The sequence below is a fragment of the Hyaena hyaena genome, unplaced genomic scaffold, assembly GCF_003009895.1.
Source record: "Hyaena hyaena isolate Hyena2069 unplaced genomic scaffold, ASM300989v1 scaffold_111, whole genome shotgun sequence".
Lineage (NCBI taxonomy): Eukaryota > Metazoa > Chordata > Mammalia > Carnivora > Hyaenidae > Hyaena > Hyaena hyaena.
Window position 1 is genome coordinate 3,331,593 of NW_024080743.1, and position 15,679 is coordinate 3,347,271.

Here is a 15,679-nt window from a genome sequence, read left to right on the forward strand (position 1 = left end):
CCGCCCCCCCCCCCCACCTCCCCTCGGGTATCATCAGTGTGCTCTCTGTAGTTAAGAGTCTGCTTCTTGGTTTCTCTCTTTTTTCTCCTTTGCTCATTTGTTTCTTAGATTCCACATATAAGTGAAATCATATCATATTTGTCTTTCTCTGACTGACCTATTTCACTTAGCAAAATACTCTCTAGCTCCATCCATGTTGTTCCAAATGGCAAGATGTCATTCTTTTTGATGGTGTGTATATATACACACAGAGACACACACAGATATATATATATATGTATGTATACACATATACACACATACACATATACCACATCTTCTTTATCCATTCATATGAAAACATATGTAAATTAAAATTTTCTAGTAGCCAACTGAAAATAGGTGAAATTTCAATATCTTATTTAACATAATACATTTTAACACATAGTAACATAATAAATATTAATCAAGTATTTTACATTCTCTTTTTATATTAAATCTTCAAATGCTCCCTCCCACAGAGAGGCCTTCCCTCCACCTAATCCAAGAAACTCTGGGCTCTCTGATGTTCCCTTCTTTGCATCTCTTCATTTTGTGGTTATGTATTTATTGATGCATTTGTCTGCATGCCCTCTAAACTGGGCATGGTGTAAGGACAGGGCCCACATCTATTTCATCCCCTGTGGGTACTTGGTACCTTATTTGTGCCTCGCACAAAATAAGCTCAATAAATATTTACTGAAGAATAAATACCTGCGACACCAATATTAAGCACAGGGACAAGCAGGAAAGGGCTGGGCCAATGCACTGAAGACAGGCTCTGTTTTGTGTCTTAATACAACGGCGTGCTCATTTTTTAATGCAGCATGAGGCTGTCATACCTTTAAGCATGAATGGTGGCCAAGACACACTGCTATAGGGTGGCTCCGGGCAGACCCAGAGAAGGGATTCCAGCCAGACTCTGGCAACGTGTGGGAAACTTTCTCTCATAGAAGCCACAGGCATTCAGCGTGATCTCAGGTTACACACAAGGATTAGGGGCCTCCAGGAGGAAGGACAGATGGACAGAAACCTACATGTGAGCCCCTTCTCCATGCCAGGTTCTGTGCTAGGCACCCCCACGTGGGATTCTATTTGACCTCATAGCTACCCTTGGAGGACACAGAGAATCAGAAAGGTAAAGTAACTTACACAAGGTCACAAAGCTACTGGGTCTGGTTGCTGGAATCAGTGTCAAGGTCTCTAGCAGCATTCTTTGATATCCATGACTATGTCAACATCCCAGGAAAGGCATTAGTGGCCTTCAAGGTCAGATGTCACACAGCAGAGTTGGGGCAGGAGAAGAAGAATCAAGCGCTCGTGATCAGGTGGAGCTGACAGCAAGGACGTGACCTCCTCCACTCAGACTCCCAGGAAGGCGGTGCCAGGCTCAAGTGCGGAAGTCAGAGCTCTGCCATTCGGTGCAGCCTTCATATTTAGTGACCAGTGAACCTTCACAGTCCTCCTCAGAGGGAGGTATTTTCACCCCCGTTTTATAGTTCAGAACTTGCCCCAGTTCACACACCTACTAAGTGGAAAAACAAGGATCTGAACAGAGACCTTTGGGTTAAGAACCTGGTATTTTCTCCTCCTCTCCAAGGCAGGAGTTATTTTAGCTTTGGTTACTCTGTCTGCAGGTGCATCTGGAATCACAGACAGTCCAGGCTGCACAAAAGCTGGTCTGTTACAGCAGGTTTCTCAGCCTTCTGTAAGTTTTAAATAAAGGCACAATCCTTAAAACAAGATGACCACGTGCTTGTCTCTGGCACCGCTAAGAAGAAAGAGCAGAGAGAGCTTGAAATTCTGCATCCCACCCTCCAGCTAGCCTCCTGGGAATGGACTACATGCTGGCAACATCACAGAGCTGTGAGTGGTGGGGCGGCCTGCCAGATTAAGGGTCCTGGGGCTCCAGCACAAGCCTCATGAAGGGGTCGCATTCCTATCAACAATAGCAACGACAACCTCTCCAGCCTGTATCCTCTGGCCAGGCTGCAAAGGCCAAATCCACATGTGATAAGAACACGAATCATTTGTATCTGCATGGCACCTCCTGTTTACAATAGGCTGCTACATATACTGAAAGGTGTGAAAAACTCTCAGTTTCTGACTCTCAGGAGACTAAAAACCTGAACTTTCCCGAACAGCATGCAAGAGGCCTCGGCAACCATGATTTGTGGGTCGCGGGGGCAGAGAAGACGCTGAGCAGCATCACTCAACAAAGACTGCTTTGTGTAATACTCTGATCATTTCCTTGGCTGTGACTTGCACTAAGTTAAAAAAAAAAAAAAAAAAAAAAAAAGATCCTTCATTTTTCCCCAGAAGAACAGCTGAGAATGCACAGATCCAGCCTTTAGGTTCAAATCATCCCTGTCAGTAAAGGATTCAGGACCACTGTTGGCAGCTGGTGGACCCGCAGGCATTTCCCGGTGCCTGGGCTCCCTCAACCCTGGGGACTACGGGGCTGGGGGTGGTGTGTGTGTGTGTGTGCGTGCATGCGCACACACGCACACCCAACATGCCCAGCAGGGGCTGAGCTCACCTCTGACCCAGCTGCTCCTGGCTCAGCACACCAGGGACCACCGAGGCCGGACACGTACCGATCCTTGCAATCACTACCCCATCCACAACAGCTGCATCTAAACACCAAGGAACATTTCAAAATGTGAGACTCAGCTTGAAAATTTAAAAGGAAAAATTCAACAGAGGGACTATAACTTTCCTGGAGACATTCTGGGCTATTAAGCGACTGTCACTCTGCTTACTCAACAAATGCACCTTCTATTAAATAGGATCTATTAATCCAGTAGATAGACTTTTTCAGCTCTAAACCCAATGTCTCCTCTGTGCATGAAAAGCTTTCAATTTGCAGAAGAGGAGACCTGCCCATTTATAAATAAAATGCACACATTTTCATGTGGACCTTTACATTATAGGTCCTGATCAACTGAGAGTAAAGGCTGGTTTATTTGCATTTCTGGGGAAACATCTTGTTTTGTTAAGGAGAGAGCAGTAGTTCTAGAACTTGGTGGTTCTCAAGAGGAACAAAGGAAATAATGTTCCAGGTGAGGGCATCGACACAGCCCACAATTAGATATTTAAATCAGTGTTTTGAGAAGAGTCTGCACAGATCCTATGCCTCACACTTTGTTTCCACTTTAAAGAGCAGACGCTGCAACATGGTAGGTTACTTACTGCCTGGGAAAGCATACTGGATTTTAATTTGGGATAATTCTGCAGACTTTCTGGCCCCCGTCAGTTAAAACACTTGTGACTAGTCAGTCAGCTCCACTCATGCAAACTAATGAAACATCACATTGTCCCGCCACATGCTCCCACAGCACAAGGGGCAGAAGGAATTAGGCACTCGGCAGCTGTTCCCAGGAATGCATGCCTCCACGTACCCACAGGCAGGAAGCGGACCCGGAACGGTCTCCCAGAGCGGATCCTTCAGCTATTCCAACAACACCCACAGTTCAACAACAGGAACCAGTTCCCTCTGAGCCCAAGGAAGGTCCCAGATTTAAAAAAAAAAAAAAAAAAATTCATCCTTGAAGGTAAGTGAATCAAAGGGACATCAGTCAAACTCTAGTGTCAAGAGGAAATCCTGTCTGCAGACCTCTCAGGGAAGCCTTGCTCCGCCTGCAGAACAAAGGCTTCTTCTGTGACATCAAGCAGCAGGTTTAAGAGCGCCCTGGCTTCTCGTTTTGGCCACCTTTCAAAACCACAAGTACATCCAAGGGCAGCCAAGACAACAACAAAGCCAAGAGATACAGTCTCCAAACGAGGGGAGACCCACTCTCCCTTCTAGGCCTGCCTTCTGCTTGGCTCACAGTGGCCAAAACTCCATTTCCCTGGGTGAGTGTCCAAGGTGCTGACCCCAGACTCTGGGGACTGAAGCTTCCCATGCAAGAGGACAGCTCAGAAGACACCCACAGCCAGTGCCAACCTTCTTGGGAGGCTGTGGAGCACAGTGACTGGGAAGACCCTACAGTACTTTCTGGGTTCTAATGTCAGAAATTCATTCACCCGCTAGCATCTGACCTTAGGAGCCTCAACATCCCCGAACCACTTTCTTGACTGTGAATGATACTAAACAACAATGCTGTTGCTCAGGATAAAATCTACCAGGGCTCTTACACAGGGTGACCATGTTCCTACATGATTATTTATGAACATAGTCTTGAAGATATTTTGAACCTATAAAATGTAAGAAATAGTAATTCATGTGCATAAGACTCATGTTTAATTTTTTTTTTTTAATTTATTTTTGAGAGACAGAGCATGAGCAGAGGAGGGGCAGAGAGAGAAACACAGAATCTAAAGGAGACTCCAGGCTCAGAGCTGTCAGCGCAGAGCTTGATGTGGGGCTCTAACTTATGAACTGCAAAATCATGACCTGAGCCGAAGTCAGCCACTTAACTGACTGAGCCGCCCAGGTGCACCTCATGTTTATAAGAAAGCTTCAGGGGCGCCTGGGTGGTTCAGTTGGTTAAGCGTCCGACTTTGGCTCAGGTCATGATCTCACGGTTTGTGGGTTCGAGCCCCGCATCGGGCTCTGTGCTCACAGCTCAGAGCCTGGAGCCTGCTTCCGATTCTGTGTCTCCCTCTCTCTCTTCCCCTCCCCTGCTCACTCTGTCTCCCTCTCACTCTCTCTCTCTCAGAAGTAAATAAAACATTTAAAAAAATTTAAAAAAAAGAAAGCTTCATACTACACAATTTTAGGTGAAAGGGGAGACTTCCTCTGCTTTGCCTATGGTATTCTACAAGGTGAATATTCAGTTAATATGCGATTGAAATACACATGACTTTTTCATGATAAATAAGCTAAACATATTTGTTAGGAAACCAGCAAACTTGCAATTTATCAGAATATTTTACAAGACAAAAAGGTGTGGTCTGGCGGGTTTCCCTGTGTGTGTAGGTGGAGGACACATGACCAGGGGGTCCGGGCTTTCTCTTCCGGTCCCATTAGCATCATGTCAACACCAAATAGGACAAAATGGAAGGTTTTCAGACTTGACATCCGGGCAAGTCACTGTCAGCTGAAATTAACCTTTGAATTCACTATGAAAAGTAACAGGGCCAAAAAAGTTTACCTCCCCCGCCCCAACCCACAAAATCAAAATCTTGTTAAAAGTAGATCTAACTAGCCTCACTCCCTGGAGTCAGAGATCCAAAACTCTTAACTTTAAAACACCCATAGCGCCCAGCTTCCAGTGGTGAGTGAGGGAGAGTGCTGGGTTTTCATAGATCCTGCGCTGTAAGAGCAATTAGGAACAGAAATGCTGTTTCTCCCTCATGGCACCTCAGGAGACCCCCCCTTCTCTGGAGCCCTCCAGGTTCTCATTCACACTGTATGTTCCTAGCTTTTCACATGCACAAATGCTGTGGATCTTGTGGCTTGCTCCAAGAAGGAACCGAGACAGCTAATAGTCTTATTAGGAATATTTAAAAGGATGAAAATAATACAAGGTACTTTGAACTCCTCAAAATTGGGAACACCTAAAGACAGTTTTTATTTTTTTTAATTTATTTATTTTTTTTATAAAAGTGCCTTCCACTTTTTTTTTTTTAATATTTTATTTATTTCTAGGAGAGAGACAGCGTGAGCAGGGAAGGATCAGAGAGAGTGGGAGTCACAGACTGAAATAGGCTCCAGGCTCTGAGCTGGCAGTCAGCACAGAGCCTGACGCGGGGCTCGAACCCACGAACTGCGAGATCATGGCCTAAGCGAAAGTCGGACGCTTAACCGACTAAGCCACCCAGGTGCCCCTTAAAGACAGTTTTTAAAGTGTGTTAAGTGAGCGGCACCTGGGTGCTCAGTCGGTTAAGCGTCCAACTTCAGCTCAGATCATGATCTCACAGTTCATGTGTTTGAGCTACATGTTGGGCTCTGTGCTGACAGCTCAGAGCCTGGATCCTGCTCCAGATTTTGTGTCTCCTCCTCTCTCTGCCCCTCCTCTGCCTGCATTCTGTCTCTGTCTCTCTCTCAAAAATAAATAAATATTTTTTAAAAAGTGTGCCCACCCTCCTACACTGTTGGTGGGAATGTAAACTGGTACAGCCCCTCTGCAAAACAGCGTGGAGGTTCCTCAGGAAACTAACAGTAGAACTCCCCTATGACCCAGCAAGAGCACTGCCAGGAATTTACCCAAGGAATACAGGAGTGCTGATGCATAGGGGCACATGTACCCCAATGTTCACAGCAGCACTCTCAACAATAGCCAAATCATGGAAAGAGCCTAAGTGTCCATCAACAGAAGAATGGATCAAGAAGATGTGGTTTATCTATACAATGAAATACTAAATGGCAATGAGAAAGAATGAAATCTGGCCATGTGTAGCAACATGGATGGATCTTGAGGGTGTTATGCTGAGTGAAATAAGTCAGGCAGAGAACGGCAGCTACCATATGTTTGCATGTATAGGAGGATTAGGAGGAACTTAACGGAGGACCGTGGGGGAGAAGGAGGGAAATGGAGGGAGAGGGAGGGAGGCAAACCATGAGAGACTCTTGAATGTTGAGAACAAACTAAGGACTGATGGGTATGGGGGAGAGGGAAAGGGGGGAGATGGGCATGGAGGAGGGCACTTGTGGGGATGAGCACTGGGCGTTGTATGAAAACCAACATGACAATAAACTATAAAAAAAAAAAGTGTGCCCACTGGCTCAGTTGGTAAAGCATGCTACTGTTGATCTTTCAGTTGTAAGTTTGAGCCCCATGTTGGGGGTAGAGTTTACTCAAAAAAGTAAATTAAATAAAGTTAATTAATTAAATAAAAATAAGTAAAATCTATTAGTAAGACTGAAGAGCAGGAGAATAAGACTTATGATCCTTTGACAGGACCTTCTCACTCAGTAGAATTCTGTAGGTAATGGGTTTTACTTCGTGTGTTCACCTTTAACAAGAAGACATTTTAAGTTAAGAGGAAAAGGCGTGAATTTGGATGAATGGAGTTCTGAATGATAAACAAACCTCATTAAGTCTTCTATAGCCCAGACTTCAAACTCAGGACTTGTGTCCACTGCCTGATAAGATCTTTTACAGACATCTGACCTCTGTCCAAGTCATTTTCAAATCAAAAAGCTTTGAACTCCTGGCAGGAGCTTGGGCTTTCGGTGTTTATCAAGAACTTCCTCAAGATAGAAAGGGTGACTCCATCACCACCACCAGCTGCCCAGAGATTCCCCCTTGGAAGAGCTGGCACCCAGCCAGGACCTTAGAACTTCAAGGAATGAGCTGGTGAACTGTCTCCATATGGTACACAGTAGATATGTATCTCACTACAGAATTTAACTTAATAAATAAAAAGCGGCTACAGTAAGTTCAGGAATAGCTAGCTAGCTCTGACTCCACCTTGTGCAGCCTGGTATCAGTGTTTATTTCTGACTGGCTGGGAGCTCGTTTTCTTGCTGCCTCCTAACCCGCACGAGGGAGCAATGTGTTGCTCTGTTTCTGCATCCCCACCTGTTAAATGCCAGTGATGCAGTACGAATGACACTGTACACAGGTGTGCACCTCCCCACTAACCTGTGCCATCAGCAGGCTGTCTGTGGGCCCTCTGAGCTAGGAGGTCACCCACCTACATTTTGCATCACAGGTCCAGGGCTAAGCCCCATGACACCCTGGGGAACCTTCTGAGCTGATGTCAGAAACATTTCAGAGCACTCCAATAATTTCTACAGAGAATACCTGGGCCTCCATTTCTTTTCTTCTTATACAACTGCAATTATGCAACTAAAACTAGTTCTGAACTCCTGCCTGCCTAGCTCTCCTCCAAAATCTGTACAGTCTTCCTCTGAGCTTGCTACACTCCAGCCACAGGCCACAGCGGCTTCGTTTTGGGTTTTTCAAACAGGCCAGACTTGCTCCTACCCCCAGTTCTTTGCACTGCTCTCCCAATGCCTGGAACAATCTTCCTCTGGCTCTTCCCAGGCCTGCCTTCTCACATTATGCAGGCCTTAGCTTAACTATCATCTCCTCAGAGAACTATAATACAAATATATAATTTGTATTATAAAAAAGATACAAGCCTAATAAACCTTCAGCATATCACTATTTCCTCTATAGCACTTAACACAATCTGCAATTAACTTACTTATTACCTGGGTCCTTCACACTAAATATTAGCTCTGGGAAGATACCATCTCAGTGCCCTATTGCTGTCCTGTTCACCTATTTCCTCACCCCATAAAAGGGCAAGAGCAGATTTCTGGAATGATTTGGCTGCCAGAATGTCTTCAAGGTCAGACCAGCCCTCCAGTTAAGATACTACGAGGGACAGGACAGGATTTTCCTGGTAAGGCACTGGTGCTTACAGAATCAATGTACTCGAACCAGCATAGGCGCTCAATATATAGTATTGAACAAAGAAACGACCTAGGGTCAAAGTGGCCTTCTGTGCTACAGGGTTGGACAAAAAGAGACACGAGGAGGGGCGCCTGGGTGGCTTAGTCGGTTAAGCGTCTGACTTTCGCTTAGGTCATGATCTCGCGGTTCGTGGGTTCGAGCCCCGCGTCGGGCTCTGTGCTGACTGCCAGCTCAGAGCCTGGAGCCTGTTTCAGTCTGTGATTCCCTCTCTCTCTGACCCTCCCCTGCTCACGCTGTCTCTCTCTCTCTCTCCTAGAAATAAATAAAACATTAAAAAAAAAGAGAGAGACACGAGGAAATACAACAGCATGAACCAGCCCCTTCTCTGCCGACCAATATCGCAGGGTAGTGATCTTCCCCATTAAGGAAAGGAGGGCAGTTTCTAAACCAGCTCTAACAAGCAGAAACCAATCACAGCCAGGTCCAACACAAACCCCAACAAAAAGATTTTACAACCATAAAGCTCATTTACCCAGATCTCTAGTGGATAGGAGAAATCAATCCTTGTTCTCAAGTGTCCTGAAGCTGACCTGATGACGTATCCACACCAAATTTTATGTCAGCATGTTGGAGATGCAGGTCCTAATTCATAGACATCTTGGCATCACAACAGAATTGGGTGGACATAGTTCAGAAGCAGATGTTTCAATAAAAAAAAAAAAAGATACCTGTGTTTCCTTTTGAGGGACTTTGTGATATACATGAAGTTGGCTTTAGAAATACTCTTAAATACTGGACACCAAGAAATGGTTACTTTTCTTTTTTTTAGGTGTTATAGTTTTTTATATTATGTCATTTTTTTAAAATAAGAGTACTTATTTGAAAGACATATACCAAAATATTTACAATAAAATAAGGGCTGAAATTTACTTCAAAATAAGAGCAGAAGAAGGAATGTGGGCAGAGGCACAGACAGAAGTGGACTGGCCACGAGCTGGTAGCTGTTGAAGCTGGGTGGTGGGCCCTTGGGAATTAAACTCTTTCCTCTACTCTGTATAGCTGACCTATTTCCTAAGGGAAAGGCTTTTTTTTTCTTTTTAGTTTATTTACTTATTTATTTGGGTGGGGGGGAGGAGCAGAGAGAGAGAGAGAGAGAGAGAGAAGGAGAGAGAGAGAGAATCCCAAGCAGGCTCCATGCTGTTGCCACGAAGCCCAGTGTGGGGCTCAAACTCACAAATCGTGAAATCATGACCTCAGCGAGTCAAGAGTTGGACCGTTAACTGACTGAGGCACCCAGGCACCCCAGATTGTTCTTAAAATTCCCTTAAAGACAAATCATTTGCCCTTGTGGAATTAAACAAGTCACCTGAAGGTGAAGGTTTCGCCTTTCCGGTCCTGCAGGGGGTGCTCCTGGATGACGGCCGGGGTCACCGGGGAGTTCTGCCGTGGGGACTTGGAATGGGGCAGGGTTCCCACGTGACTGAAGTTATCACAGGACCTGATGGGAGGAGGCCCCTTTTTCTTCCGTGGAAGGGTGCCGTGTATAGACACGTCTTGATAGGCATCTGTGTGGCGCTCAGCGGGAGGGGACTTGCTGCTCAGAAGGTCCATGGACGAGGCCAGGGGGAACTGGTGATTCACCGGCATGTTTCTGGGAAGGCTCACAAACTTTCCGGCAGCCATGATTCTCAACTCCTCTACGGGGTGGGGGCGGGAAAGCAAAGAAAGAAGGCATGAGTCTCAGATACTCACAAGCACAGACCTCCTACTCACAAAAGGAAATGGAAATGTACCGTTAAACAAAAGAAAACGTTCACGGAGCATTAGAAGACAAACGGCGAATGGCATCACTAGTGAAATGTAATACAAATGGGAAGTTTACTCATGCCCCTCTTTTGATCCCACAGAGGAATGCTCCTAGGTTGGCAGCACATCCGCCAATGGAAAAGGGCGAGCATGTTTCAGAAAGTCTAGGGGCACAGGAGCCATTTTCTTATTTCAGATGACTGAAGCTGATGGAAAAGCGTGAGCGACAAAAAAACACTATGGAGGGAGTAGTCAAGGTTTTGGTATAAGTGCATCAGAGAACACATTATAAATGTTAGATAATAGGCTCATATCTTCCCACCACCCTGTAAATGATAAGAACAGGTGGAGATTATTGGAATTCCTCAGCTGCTAGAAAGCCTCCAGTGCCAGACCAGCCCCTCAGTTGTGCTACCTAGGGCAACGGGGCAGAACTTTTCTGGCAAAGACCCGGTGCTTACAAATAAATCAATGTACTCTAATTAACGAAGACGGGCCAGGGTCAGGGGTTAGGAGGTAGGTCACTGCTCCATACATCAGTGGGCTCAGCTGCAGAGGAAAGCCACCAGGGTGAGGGATCCATGTACACTGTCCCCCAGGAGGGTCAGGAATCTGCCTGCCACCAGCAGGGTTAAGCAATGTGCATGATGCCTGTATAGTCAGGGAAGAATGGGAAGGGAGAAAAATAAGAAGAAGGGAGTAGGGGGTAGCACACAGGAAGAAAAGGAAAACGTGTACTAGGTCGTATGCAAAACTAGACCCAGCAATTATTCCCAGTTATGACCACTAGTAATGTTCACCCTGAGCCAGAGTCAGCACCCACTCACCTCCCCCCGCAATCAAACTATAGTTTTGACTGAAGTCAAATTCCATAAGACGTTTTTAAGGCTAACATTTAGAGGAAAAGAAACACAAGCCTGACTGTAAATTAGAACGAGTCCCTGGAGACATTAGGGATCCAGAATCAGTCCCACCAGCCAATGATATCAGACCAGTCTGTATAGCACGGCAGCACAGCTAAGCCCGTTGCACTGGCCTCTCCAAGGCTGAGGGGCAGAACATTGCTCTGCAGTCCGTTCCAAAGCCCTGAAGCCCCCATTCCTCACACACCACCCTTCCCACCGCAAAGAGGGTAGTTCGGAGTGAAAATCATCCACTCTGATGATTACTGCAGTAATACCACTGCAGTAAGACCCACAAAGGCACTGGACACTTGGGACAGGGCTTCTCCACAACCGCTGAGAACGCTGCTCTCCAGGAGCTCACAGTGGAGCAGGCACAACTGGGTTAAAGAGAGCGCAAGGGAAACCACTGACGACAAAAACATCCACCATCAAGTGCACCAGAGAGAAACATACAAGTTGTGGGGGCTGGATGGAAGGAAATCCTTCACTCAAGGTATATAATCCTAACCCTATCCTCCGTTCTTTCCCAAACCTGGTAATTCTGGGGCTCGTCTGCTCCATGTCTAACTGCGACCACACAGAAGGCCTGGCTCACGGCGGGTGCAGAACAATAGGGCTGTGAGTCCCCGTGTGGGCTTCTCCCGGGTCTGGCCAGTACCTGGCACACTGTCAGCACTTACTCAACGTTAGTCATCTTTATTTAAAAAGAAATCCAGACTCTCTACCCGCCCCCGCCCCCCACCTGCCCACTAGTGACGTAAGCCCACAAGGACCCCCTCACCCTATACACAACACTGCCCCCCACAGCTGTAAGCGCTTGCATGCCCAGGCCGTCAGCACCTGCTTTGTGGAGGCCTACATCAGTTCAAAGAACCTTCTGGGGAGGCCCAGAGTGCCCAGAGACCCTCTCTCTGTGCAAAGGGCCACAGTGATGATCAACAATTTGCAGGTTATTATGATGGGGGCCAAAGTTGCCCCGGCCCCAGTGTTTCCGACAGCCTGTTTCCGCTCTGCTTCTCCAAGATCTATATTTCAAACTTGGGCCAAATGCCTTAGAATGCCCTTCAGCCAGTTGCTCATACTTTAGTTGATTCTCTGAATCGAGGGTTAACACCCATCCTTCCTATTCTCAACATTTAAGTGTCTTCTCCATACGAGATACTAGGAGAAACAGTGATGTTTCTAAGTCCCAATCCCTAGGAATGCTGAGAGAGAATCCTCGAACTCATCAATAGGGACCCTTCATGTGCTGGAGGGAATAACAATTTGAACAAAATGACTCAAGGAGGACCTCAGCAAAGGCAACACTGGAGACGTGGACATGAAGCATTTTGGAGGCATTTTGAAAAGTAGAGAATTGTAAGAAGAGCCTGGCAAGAGGATGCTGTAACAGTAGATGCCTAAAGGCAAGGGAGCGCCCCCAAAGGCTCCCCAACTGCAAGTTGGGCTGCGTGGCTCACGTGGAGAAGTCGAGAAGCATTTCCTAGAAGCGCCCAGCTTGGGAACAGATCATGAAGTCTTTTTTTTTTTTTTTTTTTTTAATGTCTTTTATTTATTGAGAGAGAGAGTGAGAGAGCAGGGGAGGAGCAGAGAGAGGGAGAGAGAATCCTAAGCAGGCTCTGTGCCACCAGCACAGAGCCCGACGTGGGGCTTAAACCCATGAACCATGAGATAGTGACCTGAGCGGAGATCAAGAGTCAGATGCTTAACTGCCTGAACTACCCAGGTGCCCCAGGAAGTCTTAAAAGCTGTGTCGAGGGGTCTGGACTGGACTGTAGGTGTTAGGGGAGATCCGGAAGGGAGGGACAGAAGCCAGTCCGTGCCCAGGTAGGTAGCTGTGGTTAATTATGGAAAGGAAAGAAGGGAGGCAGGCCAGTCAAGCCAATGGCAACAAGCCAGCAGGGAAAGATGAAGAACACTGACCTGGGGCAGCGGCCAGGGAGAGGAGGGGCCGAGGGAAGAATGAGGAGCTCTGGGCCCCTGGCTGGGAGGATGGGGGCCACAGCCCCAGTAGGATGTCACAGTACCGTCACAGTTCCGTAATGGGCTGCATGGTGCAGAAGGACTCCTGTGGGAGAAATGCTAACAAGCTCACCACTGAGCTACTGAGCGTCAGGAAGCAACGACGCGGGTTAGTCTAGGAGGGGAGATATTGGTAGGCACAGCTAGGAGCCAGGACAGGATGTAGATTTTTAAGAATCATCAACATAAAGGGAATATTTAAACCAGAAAGTAGAACCCTTAGCTTGTTATTATCAGCCGTGATAACAGATGTGAAAGTACCTCTTAAACTGTCAGGAACCATACAATACCTGTGAATTATATCCCTGCTCTCTCTCACCATGGCTGCTTCAAGCCCATAAAGGCGCAAAGCAAGGGCTGAGTTCTGGAAACTGAAGCGGTGATCCTCAAGCTGGCTGTACATAAGAATCCTCTGGGAAGCTTTTAAAATCCTGACACCCGAGCTGTGACCCAGACCAATGAAACCAGAACCTCGGTAGGTAGGACCCTGGCATCATTCTTTCGAAAGCCACCAGTACTGTTCAGTGTGGAGCCAGGGTTGAGAACCACTGGATAAGCAAGTCTCTTTGGTATAGAGCAAATTTACACTCAGAATTGTTACCTGAGGAGCAGAACAGAATAACGATGAGGAGGGGGTCAGTCAACAGAAGCATCAATTCATTCATGCACTCAACACACAAGTATGGAGGGCCTCCTGTGTGGCAGGCACTGTGCTTGGTACTGGAGACAGTGTCGAACAACTGTCCTCATGAGGTTACTACTCTATGGTGGAAGCAGACAGGAAGTACCGACCACGTGTGGTGCTGGGCATTCCCAGTGCAATGGGAGCACACAAGAGTGGGGACCAGGGTCTAGGCTCCTCTAGTGGCCAGGAAAGGCTTCCCTGAGGATGGGATATTGACCTGAATGATGTCAAGCAAAATTTAATAACGGGAAGGAGACGATTAGCTAAGCTGAAACCTCCAGAGATTCTCAGCAGCAGACAAATTGGAAATATGTAAGCAAGGCTCCTCTCTACAACCCACTGCCTCTAAATTGGGACTCTTACCCATTAAAATACAGGCCTGCCCTATGTGTAGCCACTTGGAAAGACTGGCTCACCTCCAGGCCCTATGTCAAGCTTGAATCAGCCCAAGGGTGGTGGAGGTGGGCCTAGACCACAGACAGAATTTTCAAAAAATGTAACTAAAAGTGGGGCAGAGGGCAGAAGGGGGAACTATAGGTAGAAGGAACTCATTTACAACCTTTTTGGTCCCTGTACTTCCTACTTGAGCTTTATCTGCTTTTAATTTTTCCAGACTCCAGGAACCTAGGGCAAATCCAAGGAATAGAAGTATGTGGTGTGTAGTTGGAATCTAGGTTCAAGGTAAGTACTTTTCATTTTGAGAGCAAAGCCACTTACTCATTTGACTTCATTAGGCAGAATTCCAGCATGTTATATGTAGGCGGGATCTCAGAGACTCAAGTCCCTTCCCTTTTCCAGATAAGGGAAGTAAATGTTCATTCATTCAACATATATTGTCTGAAGGCTTACAATGTACCAGGGATGAGGACATAATAAACCAGACGAGCTCCTGCTCTCCTGGAGCCTACATTGTGAAGGGGGTGGGGGAGGGAAAGGGTCCAGTCAACACAAACCAGAAGACAAACTAGGTAACATCCCAACTGTCAATGCCCTAAGGAACACAAACCAGGATGAAATGATAAAACATACTGTTTGGGATGGAAAGCTATTTTAGATTAGGGTGGTCTAGAAGGGCTTCTCTGAAGAGGTTCTCTGAAAAGAAAAAAAAAAAAAAAAAAGAGAAAGAGAGGACACCAGTCAAGAGAAGATAGGCAGGGGGTTCTAGGCAGGGGACTGGGCAGATGCAAAGGCCCTGAGGTGGGAATATGTGGCTGGAAAAGGATGGTGAAGACTAAACCCAAATCTCCACTTTCTGAAAAGCTCCCATGTTTTCCTTTCTTAGAGATGTTTGAATCGATGTTCTTACTCATTCTGTACTTCTTATGTACTATTTGATTGTTTTACAAATCAAACACGGTAAAAAAAAAAAAAAAAAAAAAGTCAAACATGGTATGGCTCAGAACCTAGGCTTTGGAGTAAGACATTCAGAGGATCAAATCCCTACTCTGCCATTTACTTACTAGCTTGTATGGCCTGGGACAAGTCAGTCAACCTCTTTGACAGTTTCTCATTTGTACAAATGGGTTAAAAATACCTCTTTCATGGGGTTGTCCTGAGCAGTAAATGCGATCACAGATGGAAAGCTCTGGACATACAGCAAGCACTCAATCAACGGTAGGTCTCTTTGGAGCAGGTCTGTCTTGCTTATCACTATATCCCTTTTACAAAGAGAGTTCACAAAAGAAGTCATTGCTTCTGGGGACGATTATGGCCAGGAAGGATGAGGAAGGAAATGTTTTAACTCAGAGCAATAGATATAAACAGACCAAACCAGATAGGACATAGATGCAGACACACACAGGCCACCAAGTGAGCCTACATATAGTGTTTAATAGAAAAGCCCCGGTGAGACTTTGGCCATCTGACGTCACTTCTCTCTACTGTTCAGGTAAACAGACACCGTGTCCCGATTCAGTCTAATGTCAGACCTT

At 46.3% G+C, this 15,679-nt stretch overlaps 1 protein-coding gene across 2 annotated transcripts in view; it reads right to left on the reverse strand.

Moving 5' to 3' along the window:
• BCAR3 (BCAR3 adaptor protein, NSP family member) overlaps positions 1 to 15,679 on the reverse strand; it is a 209,559-nt gene that overhangs the window by 99,409 nt on the left and 94,471 nt on the right. For both annotated transcript variants that reach the window (XM_039236454.1, XM_039236453.1), the window contains exon 2: positions 9,697 to 10,027. In XM_039236454.1, coding sequence (XP_039092385.1) covers positions 9,697 to 10,013 — 317 coding nt within the window. In that variant the 5' untranslated portion in view covers positions 10,014 to 10,027. The remainder of the gene's footprint in view (positions 1 to 9,696; positions 10,028 to 15,679) is intronic.